The 21,917-nt window shown below is 43.3% G+C and overlaps 5 protein-coding genes across 6 annotated transcripts in view; 4 read left to right on the forward strand and 1 right to left on the reverse strand.

The window, feature by feature from the left end:
* Positions 1 to 2,821, forward strand: LOC112567270 (cell number regulator 9-like). Its single transcript, XM_025243899.1, has 4 exons — positions 1 to 451; positions 1,062 to 1,185; positions 1,325 to 1,464; positions 2,196 to 2,821. The coding sequence occupies exons 1-4, from the start codon at positions 212 to 214 to the stop codon at positions 2,286 to 2,288; spliced, it is 597 nt and encodes a 198-aa protein (XP_025099684.1). The 5' UTR covers positions 1 to 211; the 3' UTR covers positions 2,289 to 2,821.
* A 122-nt stretch (positions 2,822 to 2,943) lies between these two features.
* LOC112567271 (placenta-specific gene 8 protein-like) lies at positions 2,944 to 6,297 on the reverse strand. Its single transcript, XM_025243900.1, has 4 exons — positions 6,045 to 6,297; positions 4,704 to 4,861; positions 4,267 to 4,424; positions 2,944 to 3,242 (listed from the first exon to the last, which is right to left on the reverse strand). Exons 2-4 carry the CDS (start codon positions 4,813 to 4,815, stop codon positions 3,150 to 3,152), a joined length of 363 nt encoding a protein of 120 aa, XP_025099685.1. The 5' UTR covers positions 4,816 to 4,861; positions 6,045 to 6,297; the 3' UTR covers positions 2,944 to 3,149.
* Positions 6,298 to 8,691: 2,394 nt separating this feature from the next.
* LOC112566671 (placenta-specific gene 8 protein-like) lies at positions 8,692 to 13,871 on the forward strand. Of its 2 annotated transcripts, none has more exons than XM_025242968.1 (4): positions 8,692 to 8,822; positions 12,145 to 12,275; positions 13,068 to 13,207; positions 13,427 to 13,869. In XM_025242968.1, the coding sequence occupies exons 2-4, from the start codon at positions 12,167 to 12,169 to the stop codon at positions 13,517 to 13,519; spliced, it is 342 nt and encodes a 113-aa protein (XP_025098753.1). In that variant the 5' UTR covers positions 8,692 to 8,822; positions 12,145 to 12,166; the 3' UTR covers positions 13,520 to 13,869. The 2 variants fall into 2 exon arrangements, with proteins under 2 accessions (XP_025098753.1, XP_025098754.1); XM_025242969.1 differs by lacking the exon at positions 8,692 to 8,822 and adding an exon at positions 11,690 to 11,823 and having other exon boundaries at positions 13,427 to 13,871.
* A 1,247-nt stretch (positions 13,872 to 15,118) lies between these two features.
* Positions 15,119 to 18,278, forward strand: LOC112566672 (placenta-specific gene 8 protein-like). Its single transcript, XM_025242970.1, has 3 exons — positions 15,119 to 15,275; positions 16,997 to 17,136; positions 17,343 to 18,278. Exons 1-3 carry the CDS (start codon positions 15,218 to 15,220, stop codon positions 17,433 to 17,435), a joined length of 291 nt encoding a protein of 96 aa, XP_025098755.1. The 5' UTR covers positions 15,119 to 15,217; the 3' UTR covers positions 17,436 to 18,278.
* A 2,835-nt stretch (positions 18,279 to 21,113) lies between these two features.
* The window catches only part of LOC112566290 (placenta-specific gene 8 protein-like), a 1,883-nt gene continuing 1,079 nt past the window's right edge, over positions 21,114 to 21,917 (forward strand). Inside the window, exons 1-2 of the mRNA XM_025242363.1 lie at positions 21,114 to 21,323; positions 21,819 to 21,917. The exon at positions 21,819 to 21,917 is cut by the window's right edge and continues 41 nt beyond it. Of these exons, the coding sequence (XP_025098148.1) occupies positions 21,215 to 21,323; positions 21,819 to 21,917 (208 nt within the window). The 5' untranslated portion in view covers positions 21,114 to 21,214. The remainder of the gene's footprint in view (positions 21,324 to 21,818) is intronic.

A 21,917-nucleotide genomic window follows, 5' to 3' on the forward strand; every position in this document is an offset into this window, starting at 1 on the left:
GTATTTTCAGCATGGTTCATCAATCTTTTTGGATGAAGATGTTAAAAATCTTCTTGGTCACCAGAACAGTTGAATGACAATAGCTTAATATTTGAAGATGTCGATCAGAATTCGGCGAAAAATGTGTGAGTGCGTGTGTGAAAGAGAGTCTCGTTTTGCGAAGACGTCAACCACACGCTGACACTGTTGTTCTAACATTCACAGGAGGACCATGAGTCAAACAGATGGCAGCTCAAGTACCGGGCAGACTTGCAAGATGCCGGAGGGTGACCCCTCCCCTGCTACACAAGGACCTGTCCAGGAGCCGTTGCTGGTGCAGAATCCCTCCTACCACCACCAGCCTGACGCCGTCGTCCATCAGCCACCGCCGCTGCTACTACCGCCTCCCCCACCAATGATGTTTGCACCTCCGCCAGTCATGTCGTCCAGCAACAACAACACCACGCAGCAGGTGACGTGTGATGTTGCAGTGTGTGAATAGGGCTTTAACGAGCTCGCTCTTACCGCCAGGGTTAGAGTAGAAAGTCTGACAGTGTGAGAGGTGCGTAAGGAAAAGACAAGTCTTCGCCATGTTCTGGGATGGAGAGGATGAGGCTGGCTGCACGCACTGAAAATGTACAACTAAATGCGCGTGCACTTGCATGCGTGTGTGACGTCAAGTATAACGAAGAGGAATCAAGAGTTCATTGGGAGGGTCATTGGCTTTAACTTCTTGTGTGAAAATGCGGCGCAACGCGTCAAAATTAACGAATATAGGGAATAATATATATATATTAGTGATACAATAACCATGATCCACTTTAGCTCTTTCCTTCCACATGCGTGCGGAAGAGAGAAGGGTGGAAAAAGTAAAACGAGAGCTGGTTTATTTGATGGGGCAACGGTTTTTGTTCACAAGAGATTGAGAAAGAGAGACAGACATGGAGGTAGGGAGGGGAGAGGCAGAAGGAGGAAGAGAACGAGTGAGATGGGGAAAGGGAGAAATGGAGCAGAAAAAAGAAAGAGAGGGAAAGAGATTGGGAAGAAGAGAGTGCTTAGACATGTCAAGGATTATTTTGCAGACCGTGGTGGTCAACACCAACATCGACAACCATGGTAACGGGTTTAAGAGGCTGTACGTTGACCCGCTGGGGGTCAGAAGCTGGAGCACCACCATCTGCAGCTGCCTCGACGACCTGGGATCTTGTGAGTAGTTCTTAGTCCTTTCCCCTCATGCTCATCGTGTCACCTGGTCATTCCTTTCCCCTCATGCTGATGGCTAGTGTGCTCATCGCCCCGCATACAGAATACTTCTATGTGTGTGTGTTTGTTTGTTTGCTGTAAGGTTGCTGTGGCTGTTTTTGTGGCGCGTGCCTGCTGTGCCGTGTCGCCAACCGCATGAAGGAGTGCGCCTTTGTGTGGTGCTGCGTGCCCTGGGGGCTGACCGCCATGAGGGTCAAAGTGCGGACCATGGGTGGCATACGCGTGAGTAGGCAAGTCTTCATTCATCTCATCTGTCCGAATTTTTGTCTGCAATAAGTACTTTTCTTACTTTTTTAGAATGTCAGAATATGATCTTTAATTAACATTTTAGACTCTGTTGTTTTAAAACACCGGTGGGGAACATCCGGCCCGCGAAATCATTTTTTTGGTCTTGACCTGGCCAAGGCAGCCGCTTGCGAGACTCAGAAATTTATAAACTTAAATTTATATGAAGTGAATCGTAATAATGTCAATGTTGAGGGACGAACAAGAAACATCAATTGAGGTAGAAAGAACATAAGAGCATCTACCGGGACAAACTCATACTTCTCGTGGACTGGCCGTGGCCTGCAGGTGGCTCGGTGGACAGTCAGTGTACAAGTTGCACGTGTTAACACACTGTGACGACCAAACAGACTAATTCTTAAGTTGATAATTTTGTATAAAGCTGATAAACATACAAATGGCCGTTGAAGGGGAGAAAAAGTTCACCATGCCTGTTTTGAAAGGTGGGGATGAAAGGTCCCATGGCTTAGTGAGCTGTAAGTGTACATCTCTCCTGAGTAATATTTCTCATCCTGCTGATTAGTTAAATAAATAGCGAGTATCATTTGTTTTCTTAATTATTAAAAACGTTTGACAGGTACTACTGTTTATTTGTTGTTCATGATACTTCAGTGATTACTCCTTACATTTAAGAAAATGAAGCCGACATTTCCAACTTGTATTTTCAGGGAAGCATCTGCACTGACTGTCTACTCACAACCTGCTGTCCTCCATGTGCGTTGTGTCAGATGTCACGTGAGCTGGACGCCATGGGCCTGTGATGTCACGAGAACTACACCGTGACGTCACCAGCTCCTGTTCACTCTTGCATGAAGGTGTGAGGGGTGTGTGGGGAGGGTAGCACTGCTTTCGATAGAATATCGAAAAAAAAAGACTTTATGCAGACTTGGGTGAATCTTTGGCAAATGATTGGATCCTTGGCAGACACAACTCGCTGACCTTTGACAGCTAGAAAGGCGATTAAAGCTTTTAGTCCGGATATTAATTGCAGACGGGTACCACACATTTGCTTTGATTAAAAAGGAGGTTAAGGGTTATCAGAATTGCTGCATGTTGACGAGTATGATGAATACATTGAGGGCTTTGGTGCCTTCGTAATCACCTCCCTTGAATTGTGTTCCATCGCGTGCTTGTGCGTGCGTGACTGGGCGAGTAGTTATGATTTGCATGATAATGACTGAATTTGTAAGACTTGACACAAGTGTGTGCTCGTGTGAGTTCATGTATGTAAGCACCCGGTGTAATAAACCTCTCTATAAATATATATTATAATTATATCACAAACTTAGTCATTTTTCGTGTGTCACGGACTACCCGTCTTCGCATCCGTAGTGTTATACACTTGTCAGACGTGCAAAACTAATTAAGTGTTGTTAATACTGTTAGTTAAAGCTGCGGAAAAAACTAATATTGAAAAACGCCATTGTGTGTCTTTACTTTTCCCACTCCATAGAATATGCTTATATACGCTTTACATCTGCTCAGAAAAAAAGTCCAGGTTAGCAAAACTTTTCCATAACCGGTAACAGGCTTCAGTCTTGACGATGAGGGGAAGGTAGCTGCGCGTGACACGACGTTGACCCGACGTTGACCTGACGTTGACCTGACGTTGACCCGACCTCTCAGAGCCCCATGACGTCCAGCTCCCGAGACATCTGACAGACGGCGCAGCAGGGCAGGCACTGGGTAGCCACACAGTCCCCGGTGATGGATCCCTGCACACAGGACGAGACTTGACCACGAGTTTGGATGAGCGACAACACAGGAATCAAAAGCACGTGTAGAGAAAACTTGTTAAAATACAACCGACATTGCTCACGGAACTTTTACGTGGTGGTTGATGAGTACGTGCTTGCACGTAGAGCTGACTTCACACGGCTACGTGGTTTAAGAGTCTCTAGAAAAAGATGTTTTCTTGAGGTCTTACTGTCTTATACATGCAGTACTGCCGAATGTAACGGACTTTATATTTGATTTGTAGTTTTGATCGAAATACAACGAAGACTTCAGTTTTAAGTTTGTTTTGTTGTTTGTTTTTTTTTTTGAAACTTTCAAATTCAACGTGTGTGTCGTTTGCACCCTTACAAATTATCTCCCTTCGATGTCATGATGACCTCCCTTAACCCCTCCTCCCAAAGCCCGGAAAACTCTACAGGGCGTCTGCTCCCTGTCTTCCCATGGTGTCCTGTTATCTCTCTGGTGATCCTTCGTCAACAGCACTTCAACTGTCGTCTGCTTTTATTTTCTCGGCAGGGGAGGAGGTGGAAGTGTGTGTGTGTTCCTTTTAAACCCCTTCCCCCCGCTTCATCACCTCGATCAGTCCGTTAAAGGGAGTATGAAAAGAGATTATGCCCTAAGGGTTGAAACGACATATTTAGGACCGGTACAATACATTTTTAGGATAAGTCGTTGCAAGATATTTTTCCCGAAATCTACTTGAAAACTCTCCTCTTCTTATCTCAAGACGCACTCCTACAATCATCACAGGTCGGGTACGTTCATGTTTGAAAGCCTCGTCCATTGGGAGAGCTCGGAGTATCTGTGTATAAATGTTCTTTATGTAAGAGAGATGTCCGGTTATCGAATTGTCATCATTCATTATGAAAGACAACTCCGTGTGGAAAGACGCAACAGAAATTATCTTCTTGAATTGAGAATTCTCAGATGATGTAAATGGCGAGAACATGGCGGCTTACATGTAGTGCGGCCTCGGGTTCCGAACTCTGCGACAGAACTTACCTTGATTGCTCCTAGAGTGCGGATCTTGGTCCTGAGCAGGATGAGCGACAGGGTGCAGCAGCAAGGGCAGGGTATGCAGTAGGGCATCATGGGACACTCGTCTAGGCGCGTGGCGAGGTGGGACAGCACGAAGGGCAGCAGCAGCAAGCCGCAACAGCCTGCACGACAGACGCAGCGTTCACGGCACGTGCAGCAAGCACACAGCAGCTAGCCTACAAGACTGACAGAACACCGCACCTAGCCTACAAGACTGACAGAACACAGCACCTAGCCTACAAGACTGACAGAACACCGCACCTAGCCTACAAGACTGACAGAACACAGCACCTAGCCTACAAGACTGACAGAACACCGCACCTAGCCTACAAGACTGACAGAACACAGCACCTAGCCTACAATGTAGCCGTTAGTCGGACAGACCAGTAAAGAGAACTCACAGACGGTACAACTGTCTCCACAGTCGAAGATACCCGTAGTCCAGGCGCGGCGGCCCAGCGGCCCACACAGGACCACTTTCTGTCCCCCTGTGGGCTGCAGTAGGACCACCATGGAACTTGCGGCACTTCCAACAGCCCCAACAGGAGTAGGCAAGGTGCTGATGAAATAAATGACGAGAAGAATTTCTGATTAAACAACAAAGTTGTGTTGGCCTATCGGTAAATATTTTGTTTACTGTGTTCTCTTTGTATTTCTGTAGGCAGACGAGAGACTAGTTGTCCAGACTGCAGTGATGATAAGTCCAACACCCCATAAACAAGTCAAACAAAAAAAAAAAACAACATTTTACTGGTGAATGTTTACTGTGTGAAAAGTTCAGAAAAGTCGTTATTTCACTGTACATTGTCGAACATCAAATATGAATTATGGTAAAGAAAGTTCAGTTGCTGGGGTATTACGGTGTCTATCGTCTCTCCTCGTCCTCTACCCCTTTCAACAGGTGGGGAATGAGGTTGCTGTATTGTACGGGTATCAAACTGACAGATACCCGGCATGTTGACATCGGTTCTCTAACTGCATATCTAGTGAGTTAGTTCAGGGGGAATGGGGGGATTTCCGACTGTGAGCAGAGAGGTAGGGGGAACACTGGAGTACCCAGAGCAAACCCTCGACGGCCGGTGTCACGATCTCCAGCTTTGCCCGAGAAGCCCCTTTGCCCTCTCACAGTGCGCAGGCGCAAGGGCAGGTGCGGGGGTCAACAGGTGACGCATGCGCAGACAGCATGAAAAAGGAAACCTTGATGTACATTGAGAATTTAACGATGGTTAGCAAAGAGAAAGATGCTTAGGTCGGTATCGCAATTCGCGAAGATCAAACCCTAACCTGCCTCGATCCGAACAGGATCGACTCAGCCAGGGCTGTTGACGTGCCTTATAAACAGCCACGAAGTGGGACCTTGGAGGAAATGACCCTTGCGCCTGCGCACTGCGAGAAGGCAAAGCTGGAGATCGTGACACCGGCCCTACGAACAGGTGTCACATACAGTGTCCCGAGCCGAGATTCGAACCAAGACCGTTCACTGCAGTGGTGACACGCGAGTGTTTTAATCACTACACTGCTGGCCCCCTGTCTGCCATTGTATGGCTGATTCCTCTACTCAGTCTACTACATATGTTAGTCTGCTAGAAAAAAAAATTGTACCTTTATCCTTTCATTCTCTTAAAAAAATAATAATAACATACATTTCTGAAAGAATAGATCACAGTAAGACCGGTTACAATGTTGTATTGATGCTGGTAAAGTCAGTAATGTAGAAATAATGTACGAAATCGTCACGTGACCTTTTACGGGCAGAGCTTTGTTGTTGTTGCTGTTGCTGATCCTCTTCGTGTTATCAACGGAGTCTGTTGCGGCACTTGACGGGGGAGACCACAGGGGGGAGGTGTTCCACTGCTGCAGGTGCAGTGTGCTTCTAGGGAATCGAACATGTCTGCTTCTGCATCCCGCCTGTCAGCAGCAAACACAGCTTCCGACAATGGTTTCCTCAGTTCCATGGGAGGCCAGTGACGTCAGCAGCCGCCGTCACCCTGACGTTGACGTTGACGTTGACGTGCGTCGCGGAGATAATCTCAGGATATCTGCAAGCTGTGTGTATGCGTGGATGTGCGTGTGTGTACATGTGTGTGTGTGCGTGTGTGTACATGTGTGTGTGTGCGCGTGTGTGTACATGTGTGTGTGTGTGTGCGTGTGTGTATCATTAGCTGCACATTTGCAAGACGAGTGTGTATTCTTGTACAACACTCATTTAAGCATGGTGATGTCTGTACACTTGGATGTAAGCATTGGTAAAAAAAAACATACGTTGGGAAATATTTTCTTGTGTTGACTAACATCAAAAAAAAAAAAATAAATAAAAAAAAAAAAATAAAGAAACAGAAAAAAAAAAAAGAAAACAGAAAAAAAAGCCAACATTCTGGTTCACCCTTAATTCTCCACCCAGTCCTGTGTCTCGGATGTCAGCGATCTCCCACGATGTCGTCAAGTTGGAGATTTAGGAGATTGCAGCGGAGAGAAGAAGCGTGTGACAAGCTTGGAGAGTCAAGCATGTTCGTGACCTGTGGGTCACCAACTGACACACCCTGATGTTGTGACAACACTAATAGCGGTCGAGACCTGTTAGACAACCTGCCAAGTTATCTGAGGAGACACTCCTTCGAGTTTCAACCATAATAACAACATCAACAACATAAGTAGCGGTAAATGCATGCTTCGTCCCTCAAGCAGGGGGATGGTAAGGGAGAGAATCCTACGCTTTTCTTTGTATTTGATTTCCACGGGTGAGCATTCGATTCCCATAATGGTCTCCCAAGTGAAAGGTGTTTATGGTATTATGTCGTTGAGTCTATTTATAGCGTTAGTCAAGTCTACTGGTGTCCCGTGAGGGTGAGTGAGGTGTTGAACTAGGATGAGGGTGGGATAGGGTGCTGGGTAGCGTTGTGACGGCGCGTGTCGGGTGTCACGTCTCGGGTGGGGTCGGTGCAATTAAAACAAATTACTTTTGTCTTATTTCGTTGGTCATCTTGATATACCAGCAATAGAGAAATAAATACTAGTTTTTTTAAAATTCTAAAGATAGAGCCGTTTCGACAAAGCCTAGAGAAGTCCTCATGGTGAGACCGTATGAACCTGGGGAACGTCCTTCGCAATGAACCTTCGCAACGCTTGGTCGCGTGGAGACAGACTTGCCGACCTGCACACTGATGTTGGTGCATGCCATGATACGGCAAAATTAACTGTTATCACACATTCCCAAAAGGTATCGCAGTCGAGCCTGGAGTTTCAGTTCAAAGTAGTCGTTGCTTTGTACACAGAATTTCACCCGTGAATGTCTGAGGTCGCAGTTCTGTACGAAAGTTCATCCTGTGTGATGTCACTCATGCAGCTGGGCCCATGTCCATGGCAGTTCTTGTTTCCTTGCAGTTTGAATCAGTTCGCCCACGCGGACAAACATCCGCCGCCCCCAGCACGTTCCTACCTGCACGTGCTGACGTGTTCTCACATGAACGTTGTCACGTGGTCAGGTGACATCTCACCTGAATGGCCTTAGACACTTGATGTGGAATACATTTGTTCCTCGATGTGAACAAGCCCCAGTGAAGCCATAGAGTGGCTCACACTTACAAACACAGAGATCTTTCCCAACTTCACAGCTTTGAGAGACAACGCACGCGCACGCACGCAGCATAAAAAAAAATTAAAAAATTCCTGGTGGACACTTGCAGCAGAAGGGCTGGGTGGATAGAGGTAGATAAAGATCTTGAGATAAACTAAATCTTGTCTGATATACTGTGCTGTACAGAGCTAAATTTACACCAATCAACGTATTATCACCTGAACACGATTGCCACATCTCACCTGACTAGTTGATGTAGCTCCATGGCAACCGCTTCCGTGTGTTTGGGGCTGTGGTACAGCAGCCTGCGATAAGACCTGGACACACAAAAATGCTGATCGAGGGTCTGCTCCGTGGAACCTGTTCCTAGAGGGTGTTCAGGTCACAAAAATCGCTGTTTCGGTTAGGAGCTTATGTTTCAAGAGAAGACAACTTGGCATAGGATCTCTGCATTTTGAACAGAGAGAGAGAGAGAGGAGACACAAATATGAAGAAAATGAGACGAAGACCAATGAAGAGAAAGAAGAAGGATTAAAAGGAGAAGATGACGGCAAAGGAGAATTGGAGTTCAACAAGACAATAAAAAACAAACAACAGAAAAAGTAAGAAAAATGAAACAAGAAAGAAATAAGTAAGAAAAAAAAGTAAAACTAAAAAAAAGTAAACAAGGAAGAATGCAAAGCACGAAACCAGGAAGATTTTCAAGGTCACTGTAGAAAAAAATAATAATAAAAATAAAAAGTAAAAACGTGACGAACATTTTGATGTAAAACGTATTTTTAAAAAAAATCAGCACAAGGGCCTGTGTTAACTCAAGCTCTGTTATCGTTATCTCCCCTTGATACCCGTGTCTGGGTGCTCGGGATTTTGCGATCGTTTTCAGCAACACTTCCCAGTCAGTCATCAGGAATTGATCGACGTACACGGACGCGACAACTTCTCACAGGTAAGTCGTCGTTGTCTTGACGGCCGGGTAGAACTTCTATACAGGTGTGCTACCTGTGTGTCTGGAATCTTAGTACACACCTTGTGTTGTGTTGTGTTGTGTTTGTGCTGTGTTGTGTGTGTTGTGTTGTGTTGTGTTGTGTTGTGTTGTGTGTGTTGTGTTTGTGTGTTGTGTTGTGTTTGTTGTGTTGTGGTGTTGTGTTGTGTGTGTTGTGTTGTGTTTGTTGTGTTGTGGTGTTGTCTTGTGGTGTTGTGTTGTGTTGTGTTGTGGTGTTGTGTTGTGCTGTGTTGTTGTGTTGTTACAGGACGCTGCAACGGCTAAGCGGAAACATCCATCAGCTTCTAGAATCTTTGACCTCTAGAATAATTTGAAAAGTCTTTGTGTGATGAAAGAAGCTGTGATGTCTGATTTATCTTGATTTCAAGTCACACGTTTAGGAACAAGATGGACGAATAAAGATCTAGATCAGTGGTGGGCAATTAATTTTCCCAAGGGGCCGCATGAGCAATTGGGATGGTTTTAGAGGGCGGACGTTAACTCAGATACTCTTTGCCCAGGTCTGATCTAGATGATCGACAGACAAATAAACAAGCAAGACGAGGAAGGGGATAAAGCTGCACAATAACTTCCACACTCAACAAGACAGAAACTGTAATAATTACAAGATGTAAGCAGCGATACTTGTCAAGATGTAAACTTTCATACTTTACATGACATGAACTGTGATAATTAAAAGACATTTATGTTCAGTGTCAATTATTACATGGACAATATGTAGTAATGACTGTCAAAATGTTAACTGTAATATTGACAAGATATAAACTGTAATAATTTACAAGGCATAAACCATAATACGTGGCAAGACGTTTACGTGTCAGTTATTACAGTTTAGGGCAGATAACTGTCAAGATGTAAACCGTGTAATATTTGACAAGACGGAACAGTTAATAATTGACAAGAGGTAAGTTGTAACACTTTACTGTAAACTGTAAGAAATGTAAAGATGTAAACTGAAAATTTTGCCTAAAAAGTAAACTGTGATCTTTGGCAAGAGGTCAATTGGCGACAAGTTAGCTTCGATACTTGGCAAAAAGTAAGTTTTATTTAATTCAAGGAGCTTTCGTGTTGATGTGTCAATTATTACAGTTTACATTGACAAGATGCAGACAGTAACAACTGTCAAGATGCAAACTGAAATTCTTGCCCCCAAAAAATAAACTGTGATCTTTGGCAAGACGTAGTCGTGCTACGTGGCAAGGTGTGCACTTTGTTCCCTGGCAAAAGTAAGTGTTACTTCATTGAGGCCTTTTGGCAAAGGAATGTCACTCACCCGGGTGTATCTTGTTTGACTAGAATTTCATGCCAAGAACGTGCAGTCGGGTGCAAATTGGCGACCTGCCGAGTGTGTGGATACATCAGTCATCAGATAACGAGAGCAAGGACAAGAAGAAGTCCTACTTGTCAAGAGGTCGACCTATACACCTGCATGTTGTAGGTCTGCCGTCCTCATTCTAACTCTTCTTTAGAAAAAAGATATATTGCTTCATCTTTTCCATCTCAGCCATGTTTTGAATCATCGTCGGCTTCGTTAATACAAACATAAGAACTACATGATCAGGGCAGATGCACATTGTTTATAAAGGTCTGCTCCTGAATAGTGAAGTACACTTTTTTTCAGAATTAGAAAGGGACACCTGTAAGAAATAAGGGATTTTTTTCTGTGTGAACATCAAGAAAGGTACATGTATATACAGTCTACACAGTCTATACAGTCTATACAGTCTATGTATCATTGCATGCTATAAAAACCAATCTTGTAGTACAAGAAAGAGCTTGTCCTTTCACACACACATCAAAACAGTGTGAATACACAAAACAGCACCAACATAAGGAAAGTCCGTAATATGAACCTAACACCAACACCAGGAAAATCTGACGGCCAAAACACTGATAAACTCGACAAACACATTGCTGTTGCCAAGCAACCAACGGCGAGACAGAGGAGGAAGGACAAGGTGAGGCTGCATCGAGCTGCATCCTGATTAATTACACAGGTTGTGTCCGCACCCACCTGCAGTGCAAAATGCTGCTTACAGATTCCTTTAAGGCTACTTACTTTATTCTTACAACTAATCCTTATTTTTTCTTTTTCTCCTCTTCATCCTCAATACAATGAGGACTGGCTGCCCTGGGTTCACATCTCGGTTCTTTCTTTGCATGTGGTATCTGTTTACCTATCCCACTCCCCTCTTCCTTTTTTTTCTCCTCCTCATCATCATTATTGTCAGCTAGAAGTGGTTGTGGACTTAACAAATCGTTTGAACTGTGAAACCTGAGCAAGGAGGAACTCTGTTGACAGGAGTTGAGTTTCGGAGGCTTGCAGAGGGCGCTGAGCCATCTCATGGTGAACACCAGTGCAAATCCAGTGAAACAACTCAAGGAGTAATAATCACTGGTTATTGTGAAATTTGAGGTGTGGACATGAAGAATCTAACTCTGAGTTTTAATGTTTATGTCCTGAAGCCCAGCTCTTGACTGTTGAGGTGATGTCTGGGGCTGCTGGGCTTTAGTATGAAATGTGTTAGTGTCTATCTCTTTCTTCACACTCTCTTTGAACTCTCTGTCTCTGTCTCTGTGTGTGTGTGTGTGTGTGTGTGTGTGTGTGTGTGTGTGTGTGTGTGTGTGTGTGTGTGTGTGTGTGTGTGTGTGTGTGTGTGATTGTGTGTGTGTGAGATTGTGTGTGTGTGATTGTGTGTGTGTGATTTTAGTCGGTTTACTGACGAATGGCTGCATGCTGAGATAACCAATAAGCTCTTGGCCCACTTCTCCCTCAGTGCAATCATCATTATCTTAAAGTCGATTGCCAAACCTCAAACTACAGGCCAAGCCTATTCTCAGGGTGGATGATCCCGGGTGCGAGGGCCCTAAAGATTACTCAAGACACAGAAGTACCGGATGTCCCCCATTTCAACTAACAGTCATCTTTGGAAGTTCTTGTTATGTACGTGGACTGTTGACTGTTTCTCATACACTGAAAACATAACTGACACCGAGTAGTGGCCTATGGAAGTTTGTAGCATTAGGGTACAGGAAGTCTACAATCATTAAATAATTAAGGTCTGAGGATTTTAACAGACACCCTTACAAGACTCTTCACAGTTGAGTTGAGAGGAGTTTAAATAGGACCTGAGCAGCATCTGTGATCTGAGGGTTGTCAGAGAAGGATGACAGTGACAATGACAGTGACAACGACAAGCAGGTGTGAATAAATCCCCTTTAAATTATGAGTCAATCACGATGAAAGTTTCCCCTTTATTTACAGCTTAGCAAGGAGACGAGAGACAATGGCGGTGACCAATCAGCCGACGACCAATCAGCAGCTTCTCGTGGCAGTGGAAGGACACAGAGACTGGTCCACCGGCCTTTGCGGCTGCTGCTCAGACTGCACATCCCGTGAGTACAGTTCTTACTTCCCCTTTTAAAGGGTAAGGCTAAGGCAGGGCTTCTGTTAAGGCTAAATTCTTTGGGGTCCCAGGGACCCCTTCTTCAGATTTGTAAGGGGGTCCCTGTTCTTCGCCCAACTTTGGAGGGGATCCCATTGACGAAAATTGAAGGGGTCCTCCGAACTTTTAATGCGTACTGTACGCATTTTTTTGCGTAAGCAGAAGCCCTGCTAAGGCATCCTTGTTTACACCTTCACCCTTAAGTATTTACTTTCACTGCCGTGCTTTTCCTCAGACTGCAAGCTGTTGGTGTCTCCTCGTAGCGAGCTATAAGTCATGGTGCGGGGGACTCCAAGCTGACAGTGGACGACGTTGACATTCTTGTCCCCTCAGAATCTTTCCTGGGGTGGTGGCTGCTCCCTTGCCCCCTGGCTCCTACGCCCCTCAGTTAAACCCGAATGATATCGTTGCATACTTGTCAAACTTTGCTGCTTCTTCATGAATTACCATCAGTTTGTTTTCCTTTGCAAAGGAGAAGAAGACCACGGTGACCTTCAAGAGCTGACAACTACAAATAAAAAAGGGAACAAACCAAGAAAAATAATCAGTTAACAAAAGAAAAAATGCAAAAACAAACAAATGAAAAAATAAGCAACAAACAAAATTTTAAAAAGTAACTAAAAAAGCACAACAGAAAATACACCAAAAAATAAAGGAACGGCAACATTAAAAAAAAATAACGAAGTAATTAAATAGTAAACAAAATAAATTAATTAATTAATTAATCAATAAATAATTGCAGTTCTGTGCACCTACTTCTGCTTGCCGTGCATGATGTGTCGTCTGTCCACGCGCATGAACGAGTGCCCACTCATGCCTTGCTGCGTGCCTTTCGCCATCGTTGCCATGAGAACCAAAGTGAGGACGATGGGTGGCATCCGGGTAAGTGTCGCTGGTCCTTGTCTCTCTAGCAGACTGTAGGTAAGCCTGCACCCAGACAACTGCAAGGTTACCTCAAGGGTAGCAAAGATTGTATTCAGCTTTCAACACAGTTGAGCTTTAATTCACGGTTGACTGGGGTTGGTCTTTAAGGCAGCACGCGCTGTTCCTGTCTCGGACTTTCACGAGATTCTCATTTTCTGGTCCTACTTCTTCTTGCAGGGCAGCATCTGCGGTGACTGCGTGGCTACCTCCTGCTGCTGCCCTCTGGCCGTGTGTCAGATGTCGCGAGAAATGGACAACATGGGCCTGTAGTCACGTGACGTTCACCTACAACGTCGATTGGCCAGAAGCGCTGACGTCACTGAACCTACCGGAAATGGCTGGCTACCAAGATGGAAGAAGAAGAAAGGTTGTCACTGGACTGACACTGCTGTGAACAACGTTTTTAGGAGAACTTTTTGCTCGACGCGTTAGTTTTCTCACTTTTACAGAAGAACTTTTTCTTGAAGAATGTATGAATTCTGTTCCCTAAATTAACATCTTATCCTCTTCACTCTCTTTTTTTTTTTTGATGAAAGAATTAACCCTGGAATATAATCTTTTCTAATAGATTACTTTCAATGACAACCGGTGACATTTCTTTCTCATTTTCTCTGACAACAGAGCATTCTGCAATGGATATCTTTGACCTAATAACAAATATAATATAAAGGGACATGCTTGAAGCAGGTTTATGAGATAGTTTCTGCTATACTTTCGAAAATACTAAGTTTTGTAATCAGCAACTTTTTTTTATTGTACTTAACATTATGTATGTTGTAACCGAACAAAAAAGAAATAAACGTGTTGCTGATTGGCTTTTCCCTCCATGAATTTCAGTGATGATATTTTTCTGTAGAATGTTTTTAAAATATGCGTTGTTATCACTATTGATATAACATGGATCAGTGATGATTAATAGTTAAACACACTTTTCGGAGTTCCACAATATGTTCCTCAATGACAGCATTCCACGCATTCTGTATGCAATAATCAAAAGCTTCTTGACTCTTCTAATGTCATTGTAAGCACTTCATCCACATGTGGATGTATTTTGTAACGACGACTGCTAACGACATATTTAACACATGTTGACAAAATCATCCATAGTCTTCAATACAAGAACATTTAAACACATTCAAATATGTACAAGATCCCTGTTTACTTATAAAAATGAAACTTATGAAAACATATTGAGACTTGATGCTCCCCCTTGATGTCCTATTCTATTTGAAGAGTGTGTGTATAAACACTGAGCTTGGAGAGTCCGTTAATTCAACTGTTCAACTTAAATTTATTGGAATGAACCTCGGTAGTTGTGATCGAGAGAGGACCTGAGTCCCTACTTGAGTGACTGACTGACTAGTACAGGGGCCGATGTTACTGAGGTGATGCTACACTGCTAATGCCGAGGGCAGGAAGAGATTTTTAACATTCGACTACAAATTTAAAGGCTGACCCTAGTGCTAACTTATTTTCAAATAATAAAAAGGGGTTTACTTCATTATTTGAGAGTCGTTCCAAAAATCTGATAGAAACTGGGGTTCGTTCACTAGGTACAAGAAGATTATAGTTCTTGCCTGGATTTTGGAATAAGAGTTAAAGACTTTTGAAAGCAAAAGACGTTGGGTCTCTAACAGTACAATGTCTCACTAGCTTACACTCAAAACTAGCATTGGGTGGGCTTCATGAGATCGGTAGGTCAGATGCACTTTTCTATTTGAAAAATTCACAAAGCATCGTTCTCTTTTTAAAAAAAAACAACAAAAAACTAATGACCTTGGTCAGGTCCTTCATTTTCTAGAAACTGGAGATGAATGGCTTCTTTAGCTCGGGTCTGCCTTTAAGTTTGAGAAGCAGACGACAGCTCCTTGGCCTGTCGGTGAGGACAGTGTTGCACACCACAAGGAAGAGAGAAGATGGCGCTGTCGGAGCAGCCCGGGATCCAGCAGACGATGGTGGTGGGGTTCGATGGCCACAGGGAAGTGGTCGTCTGGACTGTGCGCCTGCTGCAAGGACTGTGGGTCCGGTGAGTCGGTGTGCTTGTGTGTGTGTGTGAATACCCGGTGTGCTGGGGCAGGGGTTCACAGTTTGTAAATAGTTTTACAGCAATGGTGACAAGGTTGTAGTCATGTTTACTAGACTTTGTTTTCGTGTAATGTCTGAAAATAAGTCTGGAGTCGCCGATATTATGGGGCGTGTGGACTAATTGTTAGTTTACTGACTGACTGGCCACCAGAGACCGGCGACATAGTTTACAGACCTGACATGTGTACAAGCTGATGGAAACTGAAAGTTAGACAGGAAACTTAGGCTGAAGTGTGATGAAGACCTCAGATGAAATCAGTCCCTGGTTTCCGCGAAGAGGCTCAGTTTGTTTGTAAGTAAAGTAGTGGCTGTGCTAATAGTCACAGCAGAATATTCTGACTTAAATAAACAAAACCAATCAGTCACAAAATGCTAATTAAATAAAACACAGACTGCACAAGAAGGTAATAAGAAAAGGATAATAGAAGGAAGGGTATGAAAATTGATTACGAGAAATAAAGAAATTTGTGAGTAGTGGTAGTGGTGGCGGCAATGATGATGATGATGATGATGCTGCTGCTGCTGCTGATGATGATGATGATGATGATGATGATTGTATTTACTAAAAACACGAACATCTTTGGCATCAGAAGGAAAACATATGAGAGGAAGGAATATGCTAGCTGTATGCGACTTCATCCGCCCCCCAAACAAAACAAAACAAAACAAAACAAAACAAAACAAAACAAAACAAAACAAAACAAAACAAAACAAAACAAAACAAACAAAACAAAACAAAACCAAATAATGAAATGGCAAAAGCTGCCCGAACGAATGAATGTGGATCGACAGACGTCAGCAACACGAAGGAAGAAAGAAGCAGGCAGCACCATCGCACGCTCACGAAGTGTTGTTCTACAGGTCATGACCCCAAACATGGCTTCTCGCCAGACCAGCTCGTGGCTCAGTGCAGATACTGGACTCGGAAACCGCCAATGTTGGGATTAAGATCCCGCACTTCAATGTCCTGACATACAATGAGTCAGCGAGGGCACTGCAAGTCATAAATGGATGGGAAACTCAAAACTGATTCCAAGTAAATCTACAAAGTGAATCAAAGGAAACACAAACAAGCATAGAATCAAACAAACAGACATACAAAACGGAAACCAAACAAGAAAGAGAAACATTCTAATAAAAGATCTCTCTCTCTCTCTCTCACACACACACATACATATTCATCACACATATGTTTACACATGACATAAAATATACACAACACACAAGCACCCTCTCCCTAAAAATAAAAACACGTTCGGCCATTTTTTTGTGAAGATTTTTATCTCCTTTTCCTCAGAAGTCAAGTTTCGGCTGACAAAAGTTTAGTTGTTGCTGACAAAAAGTGAACTCGTGCTGACAAAGGTTAATACTTGTGTCTAACTATAAACAAGGGTTGACTGGTTGACTTGAGATGGAAGTGTTTTGTCCAGAGGCCATTTTGCACAGCACGTTGGAAGGAAGGACAAGCGAAAGAAACATGGAAGGAGAAATGTCGACATCTAGGCAAAAGAACGCGAGAGCCGAGGCGAGATTTGAACCCCAAGATCTACGACCCTCCCGATATTGACCAGTCTATCATGGGAGGTAACTCCTACTATCAGGGTGTCATTTCAAGGGACATAATTTTTCTCGTACTAAAGATGATGTTTTTACTTGTTGCAGGATGCTGCGCCTGTTGGTGCATGCCGTGCATGCTGTGCAAGCTCGCCACCCGCATGAATGAATGCTTTCTTCTGCCCTGCCTGGTGCCCTGTGCCCTGGTTCCCATGAGAACAAAGCTGAGGGCCGTGGGGGACATCAAGGTACATGGTATATGTGGAGTTATCTGTCGCTGCTTATTCAAAGCTCTTCTTCTTTGCCCTGATTAATATAAAACTCAGAGATGAAAAAAGATTGCGCTGGAGGGTTAATGCTCAGACTGTGGAAAAAAAAAACAACAACCAATGTTGCGTCCTTGTAAGTTAAAGTGGTTAACCGTGACCAACTGCCGCTCCATGTCGGTGTGCAGGGCAGCATCTGCCAGGACTTCATGGCGGTCTCCTGCTGCTACCCATGCGCCGTGTGCCAGATGTCCCGGGAACTGGATCAGATGGGCGTGTAGTCACGTGGTTTCCATCTACAGCAGGAACAGGACAGAGGCTTTGACGTCACTGAAGTCACTAACGTCTCTAGATGACTGTCACGTGATCGGCCTTGCAATGAAGTCTACGAGGACGACTGTCCTACAGCTTTTCTTTTCTGATTTTCACTGGCAAAAACTTTAACGTAAAATGAATATTTTTATTATTTATCTGGGAATGAAATTCGAAATTACTTCGCACCCTCGAACACGTGACATAAGGGATTTCAATAGGAAAATGTATTACAGGCATAATCAACTCTTTTACAAATAAATTAGTAATGAACCACTGACAACACCGGACAGAACAGCTCTTAGGATTTGATTGTGTACTGATGTTGGACTGATAATTTTTGCCTACAGTGTGTTTCGTCATGACATAAAACAAAATGAAATGTAAACGAATTGGATGAAAGTAGGGCATAGCAACGGTTGATAGCGAAAATTGGAAATACGTTAATTCTGAATATCAACAAAAATAGATGATCAAGGGCGGATTATCAACAACAACAATACTGTAAATGAGATCAGATCCATAATATTCGTTACGAGAACATACTTATAATACGTTGAAAGTGTGAATAACAGGACAAGCTACACCAACAACAAAAAGTTTTTGTCATCGAGAATGTTGCTCCAGCAAGTTATCCACTTAAAGTGAAGGGTTAATATCTCATCAAATGCAACTGCCGGAAGGGATTATTAATTACAGTAAATAGGATAGAATTGTGCAATCAGTAAATACCAGTAAATAAACTAAAAAAGTTGTACTTTGTAACTGTGCGAACCTGAACAAAAAATTAATAAACACTTTGGTAAAGTTGATTAAAATCATTATGAGTATTTATTGAACAACACAGTCAATCAAATGTTTTATGGACGACATTTTTTTCAGACAAATCATGACACGCCGATACTGATATATTAACATCACATGTTCACATCACTTTGACTTCTGAGGAAGAGAGTGAGATGTGTTCAGCATGATTTGTCGTCTGCCCTACCAACGTCTGTGCCGCCATGTGTACATCTGGAATCATTACTGACCAAAACTGTTTCCTTCAGACCAACAATTCTGTAAATGTGGTCATCATTTATCTACAACAGCCCTCATTACGATAACATTTTTATGAAACATTCAATACTGTATTTATTTACCACAAACAAAAAAAAATATTTTTTATCGAGAAGATCGCACCAAACAGCTTTCCTCTTAAGCCATTAATGGCCACATTGTTCTGACACTAACCTAACCGCTTATACTTAAAGTACAAAACAAAAGATCTTAAAAATACAATATAGAAGACATCTTTACATTGTGACACACACAAGAGGGCGCTCTATTCTATAGGAACAATTGGCCGATGTGGTGCTGTGTTCCCATTCGAGAACAACAGTTTTATTGTATGGAGCACTGCCGCATCCTGTTCTCACCAACTGTACCACTGGCTTTTATGTTTCGTTCTTGAAGTGTAGGAAATGACAAAAATAAAAAAAAAAAAATAATAAAAATTAAAATTAAAATTAAAAAATTACTCGGTATTCCTACGTAATTTATCAGCAGAATTGTAAAGAATATATTAATCCTATCGGGGAAAACAACCTTGTAATAAAAAAACTCACGTGGTTCTTCCAAATAAGACAACTTTCAAGATGGCTGTCTGAACCAGGGAGAGATTGGACAATTATCAAATGATACCAATGAATAGTAAGACTACTGAATCATTGGGAATTAAGTTCCGAATGGCAAAATGGTGCTGATCGTAAATTTATCTATCTATCTATTCCTCTTCGTGCATCAGGTTGCACATAAGGCCTCAACCAGAGTCCGCCACCGATGTCGATTGGCTGAAACCCGCTCTAGGTGACCCCATGTCCAGCCCTTTCCCTTCATCTCCCTTTCCACTGTTCTTCTCAAAGTTTCCTTTGGGCGACCTCGTTTTCTTCGGCCGTCTGGAGTCCATCGTAGGGCGACTGTGGAGAGGTCTGCTGTCTGCTGGCGGAGCACATGTCCAATCCATCGCCAACGCCTTCGTTGAACCTGCGTGGTGATGGTCTCGGTTTTAGTTCTTCGGTGGAGTTCTTCGTTGGTGATGGTGTTTGGCCAAAAGATGTTAAGTATGCGCGTGAGGCATCTGTTTTGGAAGACGTCAAGCTTGTTACTGATGGTTTTGGTCATCTTCCAGGATTCTGATCCGTAAAGGAGGGTGCTGATCACATTTGACTTGAAGATTCTCAGCTTGATCTTCTGGCTGATGTTTTTTGCCTTCCATGTGCTCCTGAGTGAGGCGAAGGCGTGACTGGCTTTCGCCAGTCGGGCTCGAATCTCCACCTCCGCATCCCCGGTGTTTGACATTTTGGACCCAAGATAGGTGAAACTGTCAACTTCCTCAATCTCTTCTCCATTTAGTTTGATGCTGTCTTGGACTCTGGCGTTCACTCTCATACTTTTCGTTTTCTTTGTGCTGACCTTCAAGCCAAGGTTTCCAGCTGTTTCTGAGAAGGCCTTTGTTTTTTCATGCATGTCTTGGTGGCGGTGTGACAGCAGGGCAATGTCATCAGCAAAGTCTAAGTCTTCCAGCGTTGTTGTTGCTGTCATAGTCATGGTCCATCTGATCCCTCTGATCGTAAATTTACTAACATAAAATATCTGGGTTCCAAAATGGGAATACTGCTCACTAGCAGGTCACAGTGAAGGCTTCTTATCTCATAAAATGTTTCAACAGAAAGAGTTTATATTTTACAGCTTTTTCCCTGAGCAGGAAACGCTATTTCTGTAGAGCTCACGAGGCAGGTTAGTCTGGGACAGACGGTGGTGACAACAACCGAGGGTCCACACTGCACTGGTGGTGGGGTCAGAAGGTCACATAGCCACAGACCTTCAGCTGATAGCAAACTGTCGGCTGTCACGTGATCGGCAGTGACGTCTACGAGGACGACTGTCCTGCAGCTTTTCTTTTCTGATTCTCACTGGCAAAAACTTTTAGTCAGTAATGAATATTTTAATTATTTATTTGGGAATGAAAACTCATAATTACTTCGCACCCTGGAACACGTGACAGGGGATTTCATTGAGGAAATGTATTATAGGCATAATCACTTTTTCTACAAATTACTAAATAAATTTACAAATAAATAAAGAAAGGAACCACTGACAGCAGTGGATAGAACAAATCTTAGGAGGAATGTTGTGCACTGATGTTAGACTAAGAATGTTTGCTCCCAGTGTGTTCTGTCATGACAAAACGAAATGAAATGTAAACGAACTGGATGGAAGCAGGGCATACCAACGGCTGATAACTAAAATTAGAAATACGTTAATTCTGAATATCAACAAAAATAGATGATCAACAGCAGCAACAACAACAACAACAACAGCAACAACAACAACAATGGCAATACTGTGAAAGTGGTCACATCCATAATACTCGTTACGATAACATATTTATAATAAGTTCAATGTGTGAATAACAGTAAAGTTGACCACCAACGACATGGAATGTTTTTGTCATCCAGAGGGTCGCTCCATCAAGTTGTCCTCTTAAAGTGAGAGCTTAATTAATATCTCATCAAATGCACCTGCCGGAAGGGATTAGATGATAAAAAAGATGAGTACAAAGTGGAGGCTTACAGAATCATCAAATACATCTGCAGGAAGGGTGGATGTTACAACGAATCCTGTTAACTTCAGCTTCAGGATTCTCTGACTCCTGGAGTCTGTGGTCTGTGGTCAGTGTGTGACACAACGCTGGACAGTGAAGATGGCCGTGGTGCGACAGCCCAAGGTGGAGATGACGCTGCTGGTGGGGTTAGAAGGTCACAGGGACTGGTCGTCTGGACTTGGCTCCTGCCTTGAGGACTGCAGCTCTGGTGAGTATGTCTGAGGGTACTGTGAATGAGTTGTGTGTGTAGTGGCAGACTGTGAGTAGAGAGTGGTGAGTAGACTGTGAGAATATGGTGAGTAGACTGTGACCATAGGGTGAGAATACTGTGAGAATATGGTGAGTAGACTGTGACCATAGGGTGAGTAGCCTGTGTTTAGGGTTGAGATCCTGGCTAGGGAGAGTCAAGTAGCCTGTTACCATGGAGATTATACTTCCCATACAGTGGTTTAAAAAAAGGACTATGTTTCCTTGTCTATTAAATGGTGATAACTACAACTAGCAACAGCAAGAGGGGAGCCACAATTAAAGATCAGAAAAGAAGCTGATCAAATAGGAAAATGACCGAAGATCATGAAATACTTTGAAGTGTAGGAGGGGAAGAGAGAGAAAAAAAAAAAATAAAAGAAAAAAAAAGTATCTCACTCACTCACACAAGGTATAAAACTCTTGTCACAAAACTCATTCTCCATGTTTGTTGCAGCATGTTTCACCTGTTGGTGCATGCCGTGCATGCTGTGCAAGCTCGCCAGTCGCATGAAGGAGTGCTTTATCCTTCCCTGCATGCTGCCCTGCACCTTCC

The sequence above is a fragment of the Pomacea canaliculata genome, linkage group LG6 (genome assembly GCF_003073045.1).
Source record: "Pomacea canaliculata isolate SZHN2017 linkage group LG6, ASM307304v1, whole genome shotgun sequence".
Lineage (NCBI taxonomy): Eukaryota > Metazoa > Mollusca > Gastropoda > Architaenioglossa > Ampullariidae > Pomacea > Pomacea canaliculata.